General features: G+C 39.2%; 1 protein-coding gene across 3 annotated transcripts in view; it reads right to left on the bottom strand.

The window, feature by feature from the left end:
* Positions 1–352: 352 nt before the first annotated feature.
* Positions 353–21249, bottom strand: part of ST8SIA2 (ST8 alpha-N-acetyl-neuraminide alpha-2,8-sialyltransferase 2) — a 181206-nt gene continuing 160309 nt past the window's right edge. For all 3 annotated transcript variants that reach the window (XM_069957947.1, XM_069965362.1, XM_069972082.1), the window contains exon 6: positions 353–2252. In XM_069957947.1, coding sequence (XP_069814048.1) covers positions 1967–2252 — 286 coding nt within the window. In that variant the 3' untranslated portion in view covers positions 353–1966. The remainder of the gene's footprint in view (positions 2253–21249) is intronic.

Raw genomic sequence — 21249 nt, 5'->3', positions numbered from 1 at the left:
ACTTAATTGACCATGACAACATATCTACAACCATTTCCTTACACTTGAAAAATATAAGAAGATTAAGTCAATTTTAAAAATTCAACACTTTATTTACCTGTTAGGATTCCTGATCTGCAGATAAATACACAATTACTTGAACGTAATGAACGCTGATTAGGTGATGAAACCACAATGACTTGAAGATGATGAATACTGATCAGGCGATAAATGCACAAGGTAAAAGGTGTTATGCGCCAGTCATCCACATCACAGTTATACACACACCACACAATTTATAAATACTCAAGAATAATATAAGAAGGAGAATGATATGTCTTACTTATTTTCCTGTCTTTCATTTTATTTATTCATGAAACCAACCATGGTCAACAGTATATATGGTTCTGGACATTACAAAACCAAATTGAGATCCACTGCTTGTATCATGAATTATTAGAATACTCTCACATTTAATACTTAGCATAACAAAACTTTCCCTGGCGCTCATTATTGGAGATGTAATAAGAGGTTTGCCTGTAACATGCACCTGGAGACTTTTCTGATAACACCCTCTTTCTCGTTTCTTCAGCAATTAAGATGTATTTCCCCAGAGCTTAGAGAACGTAAGCACTGTGTTAATAAAACAGATGAAATCCTCAGAGTAAATGAGCGTTGTGTCACCAATTCATTGTAAAGTTGTGAAATTTCTATTAGCAAAAGCATTTCCAAGCTGTTTTTTTTTCTGTTCAAGACGAAGTCTGATGGCCCTGGAGGTTCTGAAGAAGTTATGATGTCAGTGCTTTAGTCTTGCTTTACTTTTCTAGAAATACTGACAGTATTGACCACAAATAACCTTGAATCACACATATTACGAAACACCTCTCACTACCCATCTCCACGCTACAGTAACAGACTGAACCAGACTTAACTAGCCATGATGGATAGCCATTTGAAGACAAAAAATTGGAACATATTACAGATCTTTACAAAGTCAATATTGTTTTTGATGCTATGTATAATTTATACTTTATTTGGCTACACTGGACCCCAAACACGGAACACTTGAACTTGTGTATGTATCAGTCACGTTATTATATCTAGATCATCAGAAGGTTTAACTTATAAATGACCTCAAATCTTTACTACCAGAATAATGTATTCTAGGAGAAATACTCAGACCTCACAGGACAATTGGCTGCCACCTATCATTTTAGGAACAATGAGACAATTATAACATAGTAGAATGTGCTATTTCCTGACTGGTGAACATTATTATTATTATTTTTTTAAGTACACATCAAAATACAGTCACATATGCATTATATAAAGCCTGGTTAAGTTCTACTCCAAATGTAAATATTATGATGTCATTGTACATCTGATCGTTTTCTTTGATAAGAACAGTAGTTATAGGCACAAACCAGCACTTGCTTTAAGCAGTGCTAGAAACATCTGAGGCTCATATTTCATTGCAACAAACTTGAACAATTAGCCTATAACCTTATTAGCACTGGGTTCCTAATAAACAGGAATAGCGTTGTTGCAATTTGGTTATGTCTGCTAGATTGTAAGTAAGTGCCACTCTCTCAGTCAAGAAAAACCATCTTATTCAACAAAGTATTTCCACAACTTGTAGGAGGAGGTAATTCCGAAATACAGACAATCTTCAGTATTGTGATAGCACCAAATTTATCCTCCTATAGGGTTTTTATTTTGTAACCAGTATTACTCTTTCACCGTAAGAAGGCAAATAGCACAAATTGTGCGCTCCACCATATTGTGACACACCATACTGTGATTCCAGGCTTGAAGAGTCCAGTTGTCTTACACACCTGATCTCACTTAAGAATCATTCCTTTTTATTTCCATATGTAAAGCTAACAATACTTTTCCAACTCAATAAAATCTTGACAATTGTTACTGACGTCCTCCTATCGTTGTCCGGCTGATTCGTGTTTTACGAAGAAAAGCTCCAAATAGGATGCTATGTTGCTGATTCACATTTACCGACTGTAAGTTTCAAAGCCCCTTGTAGATGTAGATTTTTCAAAGCTTTAAATTCCAATGGCATTGCATGTGGTCCCGCTTGTGACGTGTATCCATATTTAAGGCTGTCATAGTAGTGATATTTCACAGGATTCTGGTGGAGATCTCGTGAGAAAGGCCAAAAACCATATAAGTCAATTCTGTTACAGAAACGAGTTGCTAGTGTATACATTAGGATTCCTGTTGTTGGTCTTTTTATGTGCACTTTGTTGGTCAACCAATACCTGGAGAAGACAAAAGACAACATGGTGTCACTAGTTTGTTGTCAGAGAGTCATCAAATCTGTACCTGCATTTTTAAATGTTTCAATCTTGTTAACTAATCATCACATCATGGAGGTGCAATAAAAGGAACAATTTATGTCTTTAGAAAAAAAAATCCATGATTTGAGCTAACTGAGCAATAGAAATACAGAAACATCATGCAGTATATTTTTAATATTTAAACATCTAGCTATCTAAATAATAAATAAGTAAATATATATATATTTTTTTTGATGTGTTGGTCTTGTGGGTGTACTTCTGCTTTTTGAAATGCCTGGGAATATAGCTGAATGTGATGAAAAACTTGATCTATATTCAATGTCAAGCAAAAGCTGCAAATGTAGATTTCATTTTAGGTTTTATACTAGATAGATCAAGAAAAGGTCTGTCCAATTTTAAAATCCGACAGGAGCAGGGGGAAATTTTATCAGTAGTAGGAACTTACCTCTCCCTATTCCCGCGGTGAGCTGTGGGAGCAGCCTCGGGAGCCCCGCTGGGCTCCAGTATCTCCGGCACTGACACGTCACAACTCGGCCGCTCAGCCAATTAAGAGGGGCTGCTCCAGTCATTGATTGGTTGAGCGGTCAGTCCATCAGTCGGGAGAGCCCCCCCTAGTTGTGACGTAATCACAACTGCTTTCCGGCGGGGGTCCCAAGGCTCAGAGCTGGCATAGATTCTTAGGGCTGTATGTTTGCCTCTGAATAAAACCAGTGTGAAACATAGGAAGGGGAATTAGTTGAGATAAATGCCCCCAATGTGTTTTCTGGTATAATATATTGCACTTACAGCATGTATAATGTTACATTTTAGCTCTTATAACTGTAGAATTTCCTTTGCTAGAAAAAAGTTTAGTATGGATCTCTTTAAGATTGTTCAATTTACAGTAAAAAAAGAAATAATCTTTATATTTCCATAAAAATGACCAGGAACAATTTCAACTTATATTCTGCAAACTTTAGAACTAAACATGAGTTGAAAGGCACTTCTGGAGGTTCTTCATTGTGAGGGGCTCTTTATAGTAAAAATGGAAGATGCAACATGAAGGTCAATGTAAACTTTTAAGCAAAAGCTTTTTGCTAATTTTTAAGCAGCTGAATTCTATGGCTGCTCAGGACCAATAGAAGCATAGAAGATTGTCGGCAGAAGAAGACCACTGGGTCCACCTAGTCTGCCCTTTTAGTATTTCCTTTCTTATTATCTTAGGATAGATATATGTTTATCCCAGGCATGTTTAAATTCTGCTATTGTAGATTTACCAACCACATCTGCTAGAAGTTTGTTCCAAGTATCTACTACTATTTCAGTAAAATAATATTTTCTCACATTGCTTCTGATCTTTCCTCCAGACAACCTCTCACTGTGTCCTCTTGTTCTTGAGCTCAGTTTTTTTTAACTAAAAACACTTCCCTCCTGAATCTTATTTAATCTTTTAACATACTTAAAGGTTTTAATCATGTCCCCCCTTTCCCTTCTTTCCTCCAGGCTATACAGATTTAAATCCTTAAGTCTTTCCTGATATGGTTTATGCCTCACACCCTTCACCATTTTTGTAGCCCGTCTTTGGACCCGTTCTATTTTATCAATGTCCTTTTTTAGGTGAGGTCTCCAGAACTGGACACAGTATTCCAGATGTGGTCTCACCAGAGCTCTATACAGCGGGATCACAATCTCCCTCTTCCTATTGGTTATACCTCTAGCTATACAGCTCAGCATACAATTTGCTTTCCCCACTGCCTGGTTGCACTGGTGACTCATTTTAAGCCTGCTAAATATCACTACCTCTAAATCCTTCGCTTCTGATGTCTTTTCCAACACAGTACTGCCGATGTGATACTCGGATAGAGGATTCCTCCTCCCCGAGTGCATTATTTTACATTTGTAAACATTGAACTTCAATTTCCAATGTTTGGACCACTTATCTAGCAAAGCTAAATCGTTTTCCATATTACTAACACCTCCAGGAATATCAACCCTATTGCACACTTTTGTGTTGTCAGTAAACAGACAAACTTTACCTACCAAACCTTCTCTTATGTCACTTACAAATATATTAAAAAGAAGAGGACCCAGGACAGACCCTTGTGGCACACCACTTGTAACCAGTCTATGCTCGAAATATGCACCATTAACGACAGCCCTCTGATATTTATCCTTCAGCCAACCACAAATCCACTGAACTACTGTATACAGGGATTAAGTCCAATTTTCTCCAACTTCTCTATCAGATCTTTATGGGGAATAGTATCAAAGGCTTTGCTGAAGTCCAGCTAGGCGATATCCACAGCACCACCTTCATCCAACACTTTTGTGACATAATCAAAGAAATCAATAAGATTATTCTGACCTGATCGGCCCTCAGTAAAGCCATGCTGGTTTGGATCCATCAAATTTTTGATTCCTAGGTGATACATTATCTATTTTTTAGAAGAGTTTCCATCATTTTTACTACTACAGATGTTAAGCTAACTGGCCTGTAGTTACTGGGCTCTTCTCTACTCCCCTTCTTGTGGATGGGTATAACATTGGTTGGTCTCCAATCATCAGAAACATCTCCTGTTAGCAGGGATTGGTTATACAGATCTGTCATGGGGGCAGCAATCACAGATCCGAGTTCTTTAAGAACCTTGGGGTGGACACCATCTGGCAGTAATGATGTGCATTCTCATAGGAGTTTCAGATCAGTACTGAAATAAATTCCAAATTACTTAAGTGATTCATAACGTGGACACATGTTAGTTGCTTGTATCCACAGTTGGTCGGGGGCTTTAGACCCATCAAGTAAGTCACACCATAAGTCATGTATGGCTTTGAAATGTTTGCTTGTTTTCAAATAATAAAACAGAGTTTCCTTATTCTGCAATATATTTGCTCATCCTAGGATCCTTATTTTCATCTATACAGTGGTGGTGCTCTGATCTCAACTAGACGTTGACTTCAAATGTGTAACTTCCTGTGCTGCTTCCAATATCTCCCCTTTCGTACAAGTGGTACAGTAATTCATTGTGTAGTTGCAGCATGTGCACAATGTAATCCACAAAACAGGTCAAGTCTATTGAAGAATATCATACATGTACTGAACTGTGACAAGTTAACACTTCATTTCATCTGACACCATGAATGTTTGATGTGTTGAATGTGTTTTGCAAGAAGAGCTCACAGTTTTTCAAAATTATAACTTGGTTTAAGAGCATTGATTTGGTTTAAGAGCTCCCTGTACTGGGTGGGAGGGCGAGTGGGGGAGTGGCATGGTCTTCATAATGGGGTCTTCAGCCCTGTACTCTGACCCAGGAGGTCTCCCTCACCTTCCAAATCATAGCAGATCCACTTCCTTCCTACTTCATGCTCCCTGCAGTCTTTGTCAGCCCTTGTGTTTCCCATCTTCTCCATTCCTGCTATAACGTGACTGCACTTACACTCAGCTATACACACTGCTGCTATAATGCTACTATAACTGCTGTATAGAAAAGTTTCTGTCACTGTCCTCCTGCGCAGCTCTTAAAATCTCACTTCCTGATTGGTCCATGCTGAACCTCTGTGAGGCTCTCCACATAGAGCTCTGACAGCAGCCCTGCTTCTCTATTCTAGCCTATTGTACTACGCTACTGCATTATGTGGATCTGCAGTTTCATCCTCTATCTACAAACTGCTGCTGTTATTTTTCAGGTTCATGCCTTTACTATACATCATACTCCACATGCTGATGGCTATACTGTACAGTAACTTATAATATGACATGTCCAGCTTTCTAAATGTTTGTTTCATTTGTTTTACAGGTCTTTAAGAATAAAAATTTGGGGGCGTGGAACCAATTGTCTGCATTTCAGTGATTTCTTATGGGAAAATCTGCTTTGGTTTAAAAGTAGATTTGGATTACAAGCACAGTCTCGAAATGAATTATGCTCGTAATCCAAAGCCCCACTGTATATATACCGTATTTAACGCTTTATAAGACGCACCCGACAAATTTAAATACAGATTGTATTTACCTACAGTATTACTGTAAAAGCAATTTCCAATGGTATTGCCAGACACCATCTTACTGCAATACTGCAATACAATTCAAGCATTACACAGTATTACCTTACTGTATTACTGTATTACAGTGATACAGTAAGTGCAGGACCTTCAGGGATGTCAGTCATGTAATTAGTCACATGACTGTGACATCAGCGAAGGTCCTTTAGCTTGGTAAGCTCCCGATCTGGATGCAATGCATATTACCTCCAGATTTCTCTCCTGCAGGGCACTGATCTCACTGATCAGTACTGACAGGAGAAGAGAGAAGAATATGCAGCTATAGGCTATGTTAACACAACGTAAGTTCTGGACTGTTGTTACAATGGCCGTGATTCCTACGGAACTTATGTAGTGCTGCCTTCTGAATGAATCCCGGTCAGAGTGTATACACATAGTATACATTGAATAGCGGCCACAGAAAACCCTGTCAGTGCACACAGTGGAGCGATGCACACAGTGATGCACCTGCATTAGAACTGTGCGGCGCTTACCGTCCGGAATGATCTTTTAAGAGACCGGCTGTTCGGTGACCTATGGTGATCATGGTCATTGTAGTAAAAAGTAAGATTATTATTCCCTGGAACAATGATATTGCAGTTAGAGTAGATCATTCCTGGCAACACGGATGTCGTCTGGGTATGAAAGAAGAATGTGTAAAGTCATAAAATTGTGTAATAAAAATTATGTAAACTCCATAGAAATGAAGCTAAAGTTGTAGTTTTAAAACTTAGCAGAGAACCTCAGAGTTAAACCATAGTGAATTTTAAGTATAAGGTAATTAAACTGAAGATTATCTGTCTCCTGAACTCTAACATTCACAACATTCTAACGTAACAACATTCACTGCTAAATATATATTATTAGAACAAGACTCCATTTATGACAGGAGATCAGCATTTGCCTCCAGACACTGTACATATTAATCCATATAAACTCCTCTGGTGAACAGATTCCTTTATAAAGCAACATTATGTATGACATTTAAACAGCCACTAATCTTAAATACAGGTTGGTTAATGAATTTTATTACCAACATTTATCAAATTACACAAATGTATAAAATAACAAGCACCGTCTTTAACCCTTTGAGGACCAGGCTCAAAATGACCCAGTGGACCGTGCAAATTTTGATCTTAGTGTTTTTGTTTTTCCCTCCTCCCCTTCTAAGAGCTCTAGCACTCTCAGTTTTCTATCTACAAGCCATGTAAGTGCTTGTTTTTACAGAAATAGTTGTACTATGTAATGGCGTCTTTCCTTCTACCATAACATGTATGATGGAATTCCAAATATATTATTTATGAAGATATAAATAGGTGAAATCGTAAAAAAGAATGCAATATGGTAACGTTTGGGGGGTTCCTGTGTCTACGTAATGCACGATATGGTAACAGCAACATGATACGATTATTCTATAGGTCAGCCCAAACACAACCATATGCAGGTTACACAGATTCTCTAATGTTATATATATATTTTTTTATGAAATCCTTTTTTTTGGCAATTAAATATTAATAAAATGGGCCTATTGTGACGCTTATAACGGTTTTATTTTTTCACCTACGGGGCTGTATGGGGAGTCATTTTTTCCGCCATGATCTCTAGTTTCTATTAATACCATATTTGTGAAGATCGGACGTTTTGATCACTTTTTATTGATTTTTTTAAATATATAATGTAACAAAATCGGTAATCTGCGCACTTTTCCCCCTCTTTTCGTGTACGCCGTTTGCCGTTCGCAATGACGCTTGTTATATTTTAATAGATCGGACAATTACGCACGCTACGGTATATTATATGTTTATCTATTTATTTATTTTTATATGTTTTATTTATATTATGGGAAAGGGGGGTGATTTCAACTTTTATTGGGGGAGGGGTTTTGAGGTAGTGTAATAGTGTTTTGAACTTTTTTTTTTACACACATTTGAAGTCCCTTTGGGGGACTTCTACATTCACTACTTGGATTTTTACACTGACCATTGCTATGCCATAGGCATAGCATTGATCAGTGTTATCGGCGATCTGCTCATTGAGCCTGCTCATTGAGCCTGCAGGCTCAGTGCAGCAGATCGCCGATCGGACCGCACGGAGGCAGGTAAGAGACCTCCGGCGGTCCGTTTCAACGATCGGGAAGTGACAGGGGACTCCCCCTGTCACTTGCACTTAGACGCCGCGGTCGCGCCGCGATCGCGGCGTTTAAGGGGTTAATGACACGCGGCAGCGCGATCGCTGCAGCGTGTCATTACCGTTGAGGTCCCGGCCCCGGCCCGGCCCCCACCTCCTATTAAGCGCGCTCCGCTCCGGAGCGCGCTTCATAGCCGGAGAAACACCCAGGATGTACAGTTACGTCATGGGTCGTCTGGGGACAGACTTCCATGACGTAACCCTACGTCCAGGGTCGTCTAGGGGTTAATGGTGTCCGGCTCAAAGTATTATTTAAAACATTGAGCCGTATTCATGAAACATAGTGACTCTTTATGGCATTTATGGAAAGGGCCAGTGCAGGAACATCTTTCCAATCTCTATTTGCACTCTTTCCATACACTGCCTGTTGTATTCTTTCCATAACTCTCATACTTTTAAACAGAAAGATCTGATACTGTATTAGCTAGTTAAGATACATTTTTGAATGTAAGATAGCTGTGTACTATGACAGGGATTTCTCGGTGGCTTAAAGGGGTTATTCAGCGTTAGAAAAACGCTGAAGCAGCTGATAAGTACTAGAAGGCTTAAGATTTTTTTTATATAGATGTAAATTACAAATCTTTATAATTTTCTGGCACCAAACTCTTTTAACCCCTTGACGTCAGCAATCTGTATATATATATATGTTCCTACTGCACATACCCCGTGCAGTAGGAATGTATAAATACGTTCCTGCTGTGACGGAGTTAATGATGTGAGCGGGAGTATAGTGATCCTGCTCACATCAAAGTCAGTGGCCGTAGGTAATAAGATTCAGCTGCGATCCCGCAGCCGACTCTCAGTAACCCCTTAAACGCCGTGATCTACAGCGTTCACGGCGTGTAAAGTGGTCAGTGACAGATCAAGCATCTGTCACTGAGTAATTGGAACCCCCGCAGCAGGTGGTCCCGATCACATGTGCCGACAGGAGGGGGTAAACTCCTTACCTCGGTCCTGTCGGATGGGCAATCTATGTGTAGAGTCTGCTCTCAGGCAGGCTCTATACATAGATCGCCAATAACACTGATCTATGCTATGGCATAGCATAGATCAGTATATGCAATCTGATGACTGCATATTTTACAGTGATAAAAGTGAAAAAAAGTGTAATAAAAAAGTTTTATACAAGTATTAAAAAACCTCTTATAACCCCCCCTTCTAAAAGTTTAAAAGACCTCCTTGCCCATCATAAAAATATAAATAAATAAATAAACATATTACATATCGTAGCGTGCAGAATTGTCCGATCTATTAAAATAAAACATTATTGTTCCCGCATGGTGAACGGAGTAAACGGGAAAAAACAAACAAACCAGGATTGCTGATTTTATTAAATTATATATCACAAAAAAATTAATAAAAAGCAATCAAAATTCTCTGTTGCACCAGTATGGCATTAATTTAAAACTAGAGATCATGGCGCAAAAAATGACACCCCAACCAGCCCTGTAGATGGAAAAATAAAAGCGCTATGGCTCTTAGAAGGCGGGGAGGAACATTGCATTAATTTGACCCGGACTTTTGTGCATCAAAGGGCTCAGTCTTGAAGGGGTAAAAGAAAAAAAGCTCTAGGAGTACCACTTTAATTTTCTCCATCCTCAATAAAATAAATAGGTGATAATGTTTGTGAGAAAACTACTTTAATGCCCACAATATCCAAGTGTCCTGCAAAATATCCTTTGAAAAAAGTGCCCCCAGAATCCACTAGGTCCCCCTTTGAGTCCAGCAGCCTCTATAGCTACATATGGGATATTTCTAAAATCCTAACATTTGAGACAATACATTTCCAGTTGCATTTCTATGTCAACACCTGCTATCTGCAAAAAAAAAAAACATTCATTTTGCCTTAATTTCCGTGAAACCCTTTGAAGGGTTAGCAAGCTTGTGAAATGTCATTTTGATTACTTTGAGGGATGTTGTTTCTAAAATGGGTGCATTAATGGAAGTTTCTAAAATAGCATTCCCTCAAATCCACTTCCAATCTGAACTGAACTCTAAAAAAAAATAATGATTTTGAAGTTTTCGAAAAGATTGTAGAAAATTGCTGCTGAATTTGACTATTTTTCTTAGAGGCAAATATGTTAACATTTTAAAAAGGCTGATTTTTTTTCCTCTTAATTTTCACTAACTTTTGATGTTCTCCACAGATAAATGCTATAAAATTTACTACTAACATCTCAAAAATCACTTGAAAGAGTAAATGCATTCCACAGGTATGACCACATAATGAGACACATATTAGATTTACAAAATGGGACTTGGTCTGGCCCTGATTGGCCCAGATCCTGAAGGGGTTAAATAGTATGAAAATGGCTTAATTACATCTGGCTAACTAGCGCATTCAAGTATTGTCACAGTAATGGTGAGTACATTTGAACATTATGTTCAGCATCTGTGCTGGGAAGGCTCCCAGTGTCCTATTGGCATTCACCAGACCTGTATGCTTTGGCATACCTATTATTTCACTATATTTTATACAGGAGCATACAGAAAACAAATGTTTATTTCTGTTCTGAAGTTAATGTTTATGTCTAATGTTTTGTAGAAGATACATTATCCATTTTACAGGGACAAAGTAAGATTAAAAACAAAATTGCATAAAAAATTAACCCCCTCCCAACCCATGATTTACAGTACAAATACAGGTGGGTCAGGTGAGGGTGCATGACACAGGCGTTGGACTGATTCTGGTTATTTAACTGTTTAGAAATGTAGTGAGGTGTCTTTTGGCATAGAGGAGCTTCTCCATCTCATCTCCTGTGCTAATCAGCTTTTGACAGCATGCAGAACTAATTTGAGTGGCTTTCAGCCAAATTTAAGTAGTCTAGGGGCTGCACAAAACGGATCCACTGCTTCTAAAAAAGCTGACCGCTCTTGTATTCAAGCAAGACAATTATTATTATTATTATTATTATTATTATTAAGACATGTCTCCCAAGGAACAGAGATTGGGCATAATTGAACAGCAACACTTGCACAGCCTATACATTTAGCTTATCTTGATCTTTGAGTGACAACAGAGGATTAAATTGTCTGAACACATTGCCTGATCATCATTTTAAGTTTAATGATGAACCATATACCATTTTTTTTTTTTAAACAAAATGTAGGAGCCTTACTTGGGGGATATTTTAACTGTCCCATGATTGGAAACATAATGTCCTTTCAAATGTGCCAATTATCTGCCAGCAATCGCCCAATAAAGGAAAACATGCTTAGTTGTGGGCTGATCGAGTCTTTTGTGTGGCCATTTAAATCATCATTATTGGCTACACATTGCGTGTGTAAATTGGTCATGTGCAGCTGTCAAAAAGGGCCATGCGAATAGTGGTTGGGTTGGCCTGGCCTGTAAATACAGAAACCATGAAAAGGCTCTTAAAAGAGAGCTGATCATGAAGATCAGCATTTAGTCTTGTGCCCCCATTGGGCCCTGTTAGATATATCACAGGGAGGGTTAACTTTGTCTTTTGTGGCAGTGCAGACAATTAGGCAACACTTACTGTACATTTAGTAGGTGTGTACAGGGTCCTTCATTTCTCCTTCTACTATTATGCACAAAACTTATATCATGTGCTAGACTATTTCTGTGTATTTCTTTAATGTGCCTGACATAGATAGAACGTATTCTATTTTCAGATCATGCTCCAATTTTCTTGACCTTCCAAGATAATTCAACTAGGCAAATTGGGTCTTGAAAATTAAATGATAATATTTTAGCTGGCCACGTTTGCTTTGCTGTTAACAGGAGGGCTATTATGGTTTTTACGCAGACACACCACAATGACTCTGCATGATTTTCTCATTAATAGGAATTACTTAAATGCATTCTAAGATGGCTGTTTATCTCTCACTCTTCACACCTTATTAAATGTGCTCATGGGAAATAGCCACATTTTGTAGAAAATGAGTCTCTTCTACTGACCCTCATGTGCAACCCAATACCCCAAAGACCCTTATTTGATGCAGAGAAATGAATATAATTACCTAAGCTGCTAGAATACATACAGAAGGCATTAGAAGTGAAGGCTGACTCAATTTCCAATAGGCTAAGTTATCCAAAATCCAAAGAATGGAAGAATTGGTTGCTGTAAATTGGGATGAAGGATTCGATATGAGTTGGCATTCATGGTTTATAGTTAAACCTTCTGTGGTCTTTGAAGTCTGGTTCTGGAATAAATTGGTAGGAAATGATCTAACATAATCCCCCAAACCCTTTTTTCCCTCTCCCTTTTCACCATGCTCCTATACCTTCCCATATATTTTTATATATTCCTAACATCTGTATGATTACAAATACAGATAATTTAAAATATATTTTTATAATTTGCAATGCTCTTTCTTCTGTATGTAGGTCTTATGTACCGTGTGGATCTTTTTATATTTAAACAGTCACATGCTCCTCTAAGTCGGCGATCTTATGTACAGAATCACCACAGAACAGGACAGCACAGCCTGGAGGAGGGGAGCCAGATTTTAGCTCTATGAGGTACACAGGCAGCTGGTGTCAGTAAGTGCAGTGAGTACACTTACTAATACTGTACACTGAACTTTTTCACCACAAAGTGGCCAACCCCTTTAAGATTTTTATTAGGAGGAAAAATTAAATGGCACAAAAACAAGAATATGCATAGTTGTCAAATATTGGGGTTACAAATAAATCAGTAGTAAAAGTGGTATGTAAAGAAATAAGTACACACAATGTAAAACCATTTGATTTGAACATGAACAAAGGAGAGTTCAGTGACAGTGAATTACAAGGAACCTGGCCCTCATAAGTCATAGCAGATGGCATGGGTCTTATGTACATTCAGAAGGGCCGTGCAAGCATTTAATAATCAGTTAATAGGAGGCACAATAACATCTCATATATTAAAACAAGCTTTAATATAATAAGGTAAAGGGAATAAGGGAATAAAAGAAAATTGGATTCAGACTGGGTGTGAAAGTCAGGATAGAATTGAATAGCTAGCCAGTTAGTTATACCAAGTTTTAGGAGTAAGTGGCGACTTCCACTTGCGTACAATGACAGTTTCGGCTGCTTAAAGTAAATGATGAGTCAGACATTTTTTACTTTTGGGTAAAGACATGTTGAACATAAATAATAAATTGGCCTCTGGTGTGTTAGAGATTGTGACACCTGTGTATTGATTTTGTCGTTTGAAACCATGATTCCAATAGTGAGGCCACAGCGCCAGCAGCAAGCTGGTACAGATGAATACCATTTTTGAAGATGTTCAGGGACCTTATACCACCAGGATAATATTTTATAATTGGGATCTTGCACCCTTTTCACAGATGCCACAACAACAAGGCATCTCGTCAGGCAGTATAGAGGATAATGGCAATAATCCAGTGGATGATAAGACTCTTGTGAAACAAAGAATTGACCTCTTAGTGCCACCGAGGAATGAGTTGGACAAGTGGCCTGGTTGAGAGGAAGAGCGATCAGTGATAAAAAAAAGCAGAGGGCCTTTGAGTTCGACCATGGATTTCCTATTTTTGGAGGGATGGAGGGTGTGTGATTTTTTTTACAATTCATCTGTGCCTCTTTTTTCTTTTTTGGATTGTCTTTCATGTTTCAATAAAATGTAATTGAGCTACAATACATTGAATGCAAATTTCTGTAAAGTACTGTGGTATCCAAATAGTTAAGGTCATAGAGTGCAGTACCTCACAAATGTTTAATAAAAACCCTTTCATCCTTCTCCCTTTTCTCTCATTCCCTCTCCTGGTCACCATAGAGACACAAAGCGAGGCTTTTATCTGCTAAAGGAGACCAGTCGCAGACTAGAACAATTAATTAATTTTGCATATTCAAATTAGAGTGTTAAAATCTACACAGATGAACCTTTTGCTTTCTTTATTAGGACACAAAGTGACTGTAAATTTATATCAATGCAATAGGCTTAAAGGATTGTACAAAAATACTGTTATATTAGGACATAGCATAATGTCTGGCTGCAGGCTAGGATTACAAACAAGGTGTCATTCCCAGCTCTGTATTTTTGTTGGATTATACTGTATATTACCAATTTGAAAATATGCACTGCAATATAATTTAAAACTTACCTGTCATTTCAAAAGATTTTTTACAAACCTGCATGATTGTTAGATTAACTCTTCAGAGTATTGACAACATGATCTTAGGGTCCATTTACACAGAAAGATTATTTGACAGATTATCTGCCAAAGATTTGAAGCCAAAGCTAGAAACAGACTATAAACAGGGTACAGGTCTTAAAGGAAAGATTGAGATTTCTCCTCTTCTCAAATCCATTCCTGGCTTTGGCCTAAAATCTTTGGCAGATAATCTGTCAGATAATCTTTCTGTGTAAATGGACCCTAATGCTAAGTTTACACGGAGCGATAATTGGCCCGATCGCACGATTAACGATTTCGAAGTAACAATTTTTTTTTATAACAATCAGCGTTTAGACGGTACGATATCTCGTAAGGAAAAATCTTTTTGCGATCGCCCGCCCGCAGCTGAAGAGGAGCACTGATTGGCTGAAGAGGAGCCGTTTGAAATTCCCGACTCCCCTCTTCAGCCAATCAGTTCACTGAAGAGGGGAGCTGGGGATGTGGAAGACCTGCTATGCGGAGCAGGTAACGTATGGTCGCGGCTGGGGCGATGGGAGCGGCGGCGTGGGGGGCGATCGGAGCGGCGGGGGTGGTGATCGGAGCGGCGGGGGTGGCGATTGGAGTGGCGGCGGGGGTGGTGATCAGAGCGGCGGGGGTGGCGATCAGAGCTGCGGCGGCAATGGTGATCGGAGCGGCGGCGGCGGCGGCGATCGAGCCGGCGCAGGGGGCTGCGGTTGAGCGGGGGGCCGGGCTGCGAGCGGGGGGCCGAGCGGCGGCCGGGCAGATTATCGAGCGACGACTGTTTACACGGAACGATGGGTGAATTTTTTGCGAACGACGAACGACGATTTAAGAACCTGTTAAAAGATCAAAATGAATAACTTCTCGCTCGCCGTTTGATTGTTCGCCGCGTTTACACGTACAATTATCGTTCGAATTTGATCGTTATCGTGCAAATTCGCACGGTAATCGTTCTGTGTAAACCCAGCTTGTCACTGCTATTATTGAGCCCCTGACAACCCTCACCCCTCACTATGGTTCACAGCCATTTCTCAATCTCCTCAGGGAGCAGAACCAGTTTGGCAGTAGCACACCTACACTACAGGGACTTAATTTCTCTTACTTCTCTGGCCAATCTATTCCATGACACAGTACTAGAAAAAGTGTAGAAGATTAAAATATTTATACTAATTATAAAACGTCTTCAAGAGGGAAACATGGAGAATGGAAAAAGATAGTGGTTGTTTCCAGTCACCTGTACAGTATGTACAGTTGTAAACAGTGTAAACAAAATGGAACAGTTATAAAAAGAGAAAAAACAGGTAGACCAAGACGTAAGGATACAAAACTCAAAGCTCCCGTCCTGTTGTCCCTGCCTGCTAACCGCAATCTGCCCTAGGCGGTAGTGGGTAACTGGGCGACGGTCCCTGACCTATTTGAGTGACAAGACAGAAGAAACAAACACAATAAATTCAAAGTCATCTAGCCCAGTCAGAAACTATTGGTCAAAGCAGTACAAAAATAGGAGGCGGGGAGCGTTGTCATGAAGTCAATCCAAAATTCAGAGAAACACGGAAACATGTAACCAGGATACAAAACGCTAGCTTAGCGACACTCACGAACGAGGCTTTATTGCAGGCAAGTAGGATGATAAGCGGAGTAGTCTTATGGAGGCTGGGGTCCTGTCCTCAGGGTGTGATTGGGGCAGAGACTCCAGCCCCAGCGCCTAACCAGAGCTGACTGGTGGTTCCAGCCGCCAGTCAGCATTACTTTAATAGCATACAGAATAGACCTTAGACGTTTGGTTGGGGGTGGTGGAGCCTTAGCAGGAGCAATAACCAGGGACACCGTCGTCACGCTCCTAAAAAACGTCTGGGCTGGTTGTCACAGACATTGTTGGTGCTTATAGAGAGCCGGCCCAGTGCTATTGCAATGCAGGGATAGGAGTGTGCTGTCTGACTCGTGGAAAATATTCTCAAAAAAGCTACAGAAAAATGAAGAATAGAAACAGGAGACAATATTTGCGATAGAACAGCAAGAAATCAATTGATTGAGATGGGATTACATATAGAAAACTAAAAGGAAAACACTGACACAAATAAATGATCATGGAGTACGGTGGCTTGTATAAAAGGGATATTCAATGATGAATCCTAATCTGTATCAGCCATAGAAATAATGCTGAAACCTGGTACTGTTCTAATAAAACATACAAAGAAGACTCCCTGATGAAAACAATCACATTTCCCTCTCATTTATATGAGGTTGTATGTCAGGCAGAGAACCAAAAGGCTTTCTATCATTACCTTAACAGTCAACACACAGGTGTACATAGAAATTTTGAATAATTTCCCCATTATATCCATAGTAAACATCATTTTGCTAAAGGATAATGAGTGTAAATGCTTTTCGTTGTGAAAGGGAGATCAACTGGAAAGAAAACAGTCTGGATCCAACTGAAAATTTTTGGTGATTTTTTTTTTTTTTTTTAATTAAGAAAAAATGGAACCAACTTTTTTTTTAGGATTTTTTTTGTTAATAATTTCATTATCTTTTCCTTTGCTTGATCTAAAAAAAAGTATATGCCAATAATTACAACAATTAATTTTTATTTGTTTGCAGTATTTGTCATGTTGCAAGAATGGTAAAGAGGTTGTCCAGTGAGCTGAAGATGGCTGAAACCTTCTGTTTGCCAGTACCCACTTGCTTAGATCCCACATCTTGGAAGTAAGCCTTCCAAGACATAGAGTGGGTCACAGTCATCACCTGTGGACAAAATTATGGACACAAGGGATGTCAAATAGCTGCACATTGTGTGCTTGTTTTGCGGGCATGCAATATTCTTTACTTAGCTCCGTCCCTCCCCATGTCTCGAAAAGAAATGGAGGGGGATTTCAGCACTGGCAAGTAGAAGACTTCATGTGTCTTCTGCCAGCTGGATAAACCCTTTAAGCTTTTAAACATTGTTTTGCTTAATATCTGTGATTTGTATATTTGCCATTAACCCCTAGACGACCCAGGACGTAGAGTTACGTTATGGAAGTCTGTCACCAGACCACCCTGGACGTAACTCTACATCCTGGGTGTTTCTCCGGCTATGAAGCGCGCTCCGGGGCGGAGCGCGCTTCACAGCAGGTGGGGGCTGGCTGCATTCAGCAGCCGGGACCTCACCGGTAATGACACGCTGCAGCGATCGTGTTGCCGCGTGTCATTAACTCCTTAAACGCCACGATCATGGTGCGGCCGCAGCGTTTAAGTGTAAGTGACAGGGGGAGTCCCCTGTCACTTACCGATCGGGACCCCAGCAGTGTGACTGCGGGGGTCCCGATCGTTAAATTGGACCGCCGGAGGTCTCTCACCTGCCTCCGTGCGGTCCGATCGGCAATCTGCTGCACTAAGCCTGCACAGGCAGGCTCAATGAGCAGATGGCCAATAACACTGATCAATGCTATGCCTATGGCAAAGCAATGGTCAGTGTAGAAATCAAAGTACTGTATGTAAAAGTCCCACAAAGGGACTTCAAATGTGTGTAAAAAAAAAGTTAAAAACACTATTACACTACTCTAAAACCCCTCCCCAATAAAAGTCTAAATCACCCCCCTTATCCCATTATATAAATAAAACATATAAAAATAAATAAATAAATAAACATATAATATACCGTAGCGTGCGTAATTGTCCGATCTAGACGGAAAGAGGGAAAAAAGTGCGCGGATTACCCATTTTATGTTACATTATACAGTATATATAAAAAAAATTCATAAAAATTGATCAAAGTGTCAGATCTTCACAAATATGGTATTAATAAAAACTAAAGATCATGGCGGAAAAAATGACACCCCATACAGCCCCATAGGGGAAAAAATAAAACCGTTATAAGCATCACAATAGGGCCATTATGTTATTAACTAATTGCCCAAAAAAAAGGATTTAATAAAAAAAATATATATATAACATTAGAGAATCTGCGTAAACCTGCATATGGTTGTGTTCGGGCTGACCTATAGAGTAATAGTATCATGTCGCTTTTACCGTATAGTGCATTACGTAGACACAGGAACCCCCCAAACGTTACCATATTGCATTCTTTTTTACGATTTCACCTATTTATATCTTCATAAATAATATATTTGGGATTCCGTCATACATGTTATGGTAAAATGAAAGACGCCATTACAAAGTAAAACTATTCCTGTAAAAAACAAGCTATTACATGGCCTTGTAGATAGAAAACTGAAAGTGCTCTTAGAAGGGGAGGAGGGAAAAACGAAAGCACAATAATCAAAATTTGAGCGGTCCACTGGGTCATTTTGGGCCTGGTCCTCAAAGGGTTAAAGGGGTTGTCCAGCAAAAATCTTTTTCTTTCAAATCAACTCGTGTCAGAAAGATATACATTTGTAATTTACTTTTATTAAAAAAATCTTAAGTCTTCCCATACTTATACTACTATGGGGGAGATTTATGAAAGGGTGTAAATATACACCTGGTGTAAACTGCCCACAGCAACCAATCACAGCTTAGCTTTCAGCTCTGGTAAAATAAAATTTGAGCTGTGATTTTTTGCTGAGGGCAGTTTACACCAGGTGTATATTTACACTCTTTCATTAATCTCCCCCTTTAAGTCCTGCAGGAAATGTTGTTCTATTTTCAGTCTGACACAGTGCTCTCTGCTGACATCTCTGGCCGAAACAGGAACTGTCCAGAGCAGGAGAGGTTATCTATGGGGATTGCCATAGAAAGAAATTTCCTGCTGGACATATAGTAGCTAATAGGTATGGGAAGACTTGAGATTTTTATTGGAGGAAATTACAAATCTATAAAACTTTTTGACACCAGTTGATTGGAATTTATTTTATTTTTTTTCGCTGGACAAGGCCCTTTAAGTAAATACCTTTAAGTAAATAAGCTGGAAGAAAATAATTCAAGTAAGGTTATTAAATAATTTTTGCAAGGGGTTGTATCTTCTTGGTATCTTGAAATCGTTATAAATGAGAGGTCAAAGAGCATATATATGATGTGAGATCTCCATCAAATTTATATTAAACATGCCCAAGGCTCAGAATGACATTGATTCTACTATAATATTGCCACCTTCTGGCCCACTGAGGCTTCACACCTATTGAAGAAGCACATGCTCTACTCTCCAGGCCGGTAAAGGACCGTATACAATTTCTTGACTAAGCGCCCTAAGCTGACACACACGCACAAGATGCAGCGGTTACCCTGGTGACAAGAGCCAATGCTAGAGCAATGACCTATTAAAATAAATATTTAATAAGCAATCATTCAGAGATCAAATGTGTCATGCTCTTGGTGTACACCACACAGGGAATTAAACAAAACCTATTTATGTTTTGCAGGGAATTACAGATAACACAATTATAGATAACAAGATGAGGACACTGTCGGAATCAGTTCGTAACAAGTAGGACATTGCTGTTTATGAAGAAATTAACACTTACTAAACATGACAGTTTTTGTTACCTAAAATGCATGGCCATTTATATCAGCCATGGCATGAAATACCATAGACTACAAGGAGTCTTGGTTGAAAGGAGGCAAATGAATGAAAATTACAACTCTGGTACCGAGACTAGTACATAAGTAAGTACATACGTGCAGTCCAGAGGGGAAAAAATATTTTTAAAACAATGTACTGATTTTAAAATTTCCTTTTTTTAAAAAAAATATAAGTTTCTGAGTAGTTTTTGGCTGCTGTGTGCCATAGAGGAACTTGTGTAGGTCTTTCCAGTCTGACATTGTGCTCCCTGCTGCCACCTCTGTCTGTGTCTGGAACTGTCTACAGCTAAACAAACCCGTAAGCAAAGCTCTCCTGCACATCTTTGGCTTTCTCTGGGTATTCAACAGCTGATATTTACTGGAAGGCTTGAATTTATATGAAGAGGGAATTAAAAATCAGTATTTTTCTTGCTCCAGTTGATTTGATTTATTTCTTTGTGTGTGTGTGTAGAATACGACTTAAACCTTACTTTCATGACATGGTCAGTAAAACTAGTGGTGGCTCCCCTCATTAGTTATAAAAAGGGACGTTTCAAAACCCAATTCTGACTTGATTCTGTATAATGGTGGCCCAATAGTTTACATCTCTGCAAAATACTAATAGCCACCATTATTATGCTCCTTGCTGTAGTTTTTTTTTTTTTTCTTTTTTTGTGTGGAGAATCCTTTTTTTCATGAAAGTTAAAGGGGAACTCCAGGTAGAGGTTAAAAAAAATGAAACTTCTGCTTTCCCTCAGTTGTTCATCACAGTCCTCCACCCTGCCCATTCCCCGCCCAAAGCTGTTGCAGAATATCTAGGCTGTGTTCACACATTGCAGTTTCATTGTGTTACTGAATTATTTGCAGTAATTTATGATTTCATTGTGGTCTCACCCACACAGCACACAGTTCCTACCTGTAACACCACACAGCACGCTGTATTCTCTACCTGTAACACCACACAGCACACTGTATTCTCTACCTGTAACAACACACACTACACTGTATTCTCTACCAGTAACACCACACAGCACGCTGTACTCCCTACCTGTAACACCATACAGCACACTGTATTCTCTACCTGTAACACCACACAGCACGCTGTATTCTCTACCTGTAACACCACACAGCACACTGTATTCTCTACCTGTAACACCACACAACACGCTGTATTCTC

This window comes from Dendropsophus ebraccatus, chromosome 1 (genome assembly GCF_027789765.1).
Source record: "Dendropsophus ebraccatus isolate aDenEbr1 chromosome 1, aDenEbr1.pat, whole genome shotgun sequence".
In the NCBI taxonomy this organism is placed as follows: domain Eukaryota; kingdom Metazoa; phylum Chordata; class Amphibia; order Anura; family Hylidae; genus Dendropsophus; species Dendropsophus ebraccatus.
The sequence above is the reverse complement of the archived record's forward strand: the minus strand, read 5'-3'. Positions and strand labels throughout refer to the sequence as shown.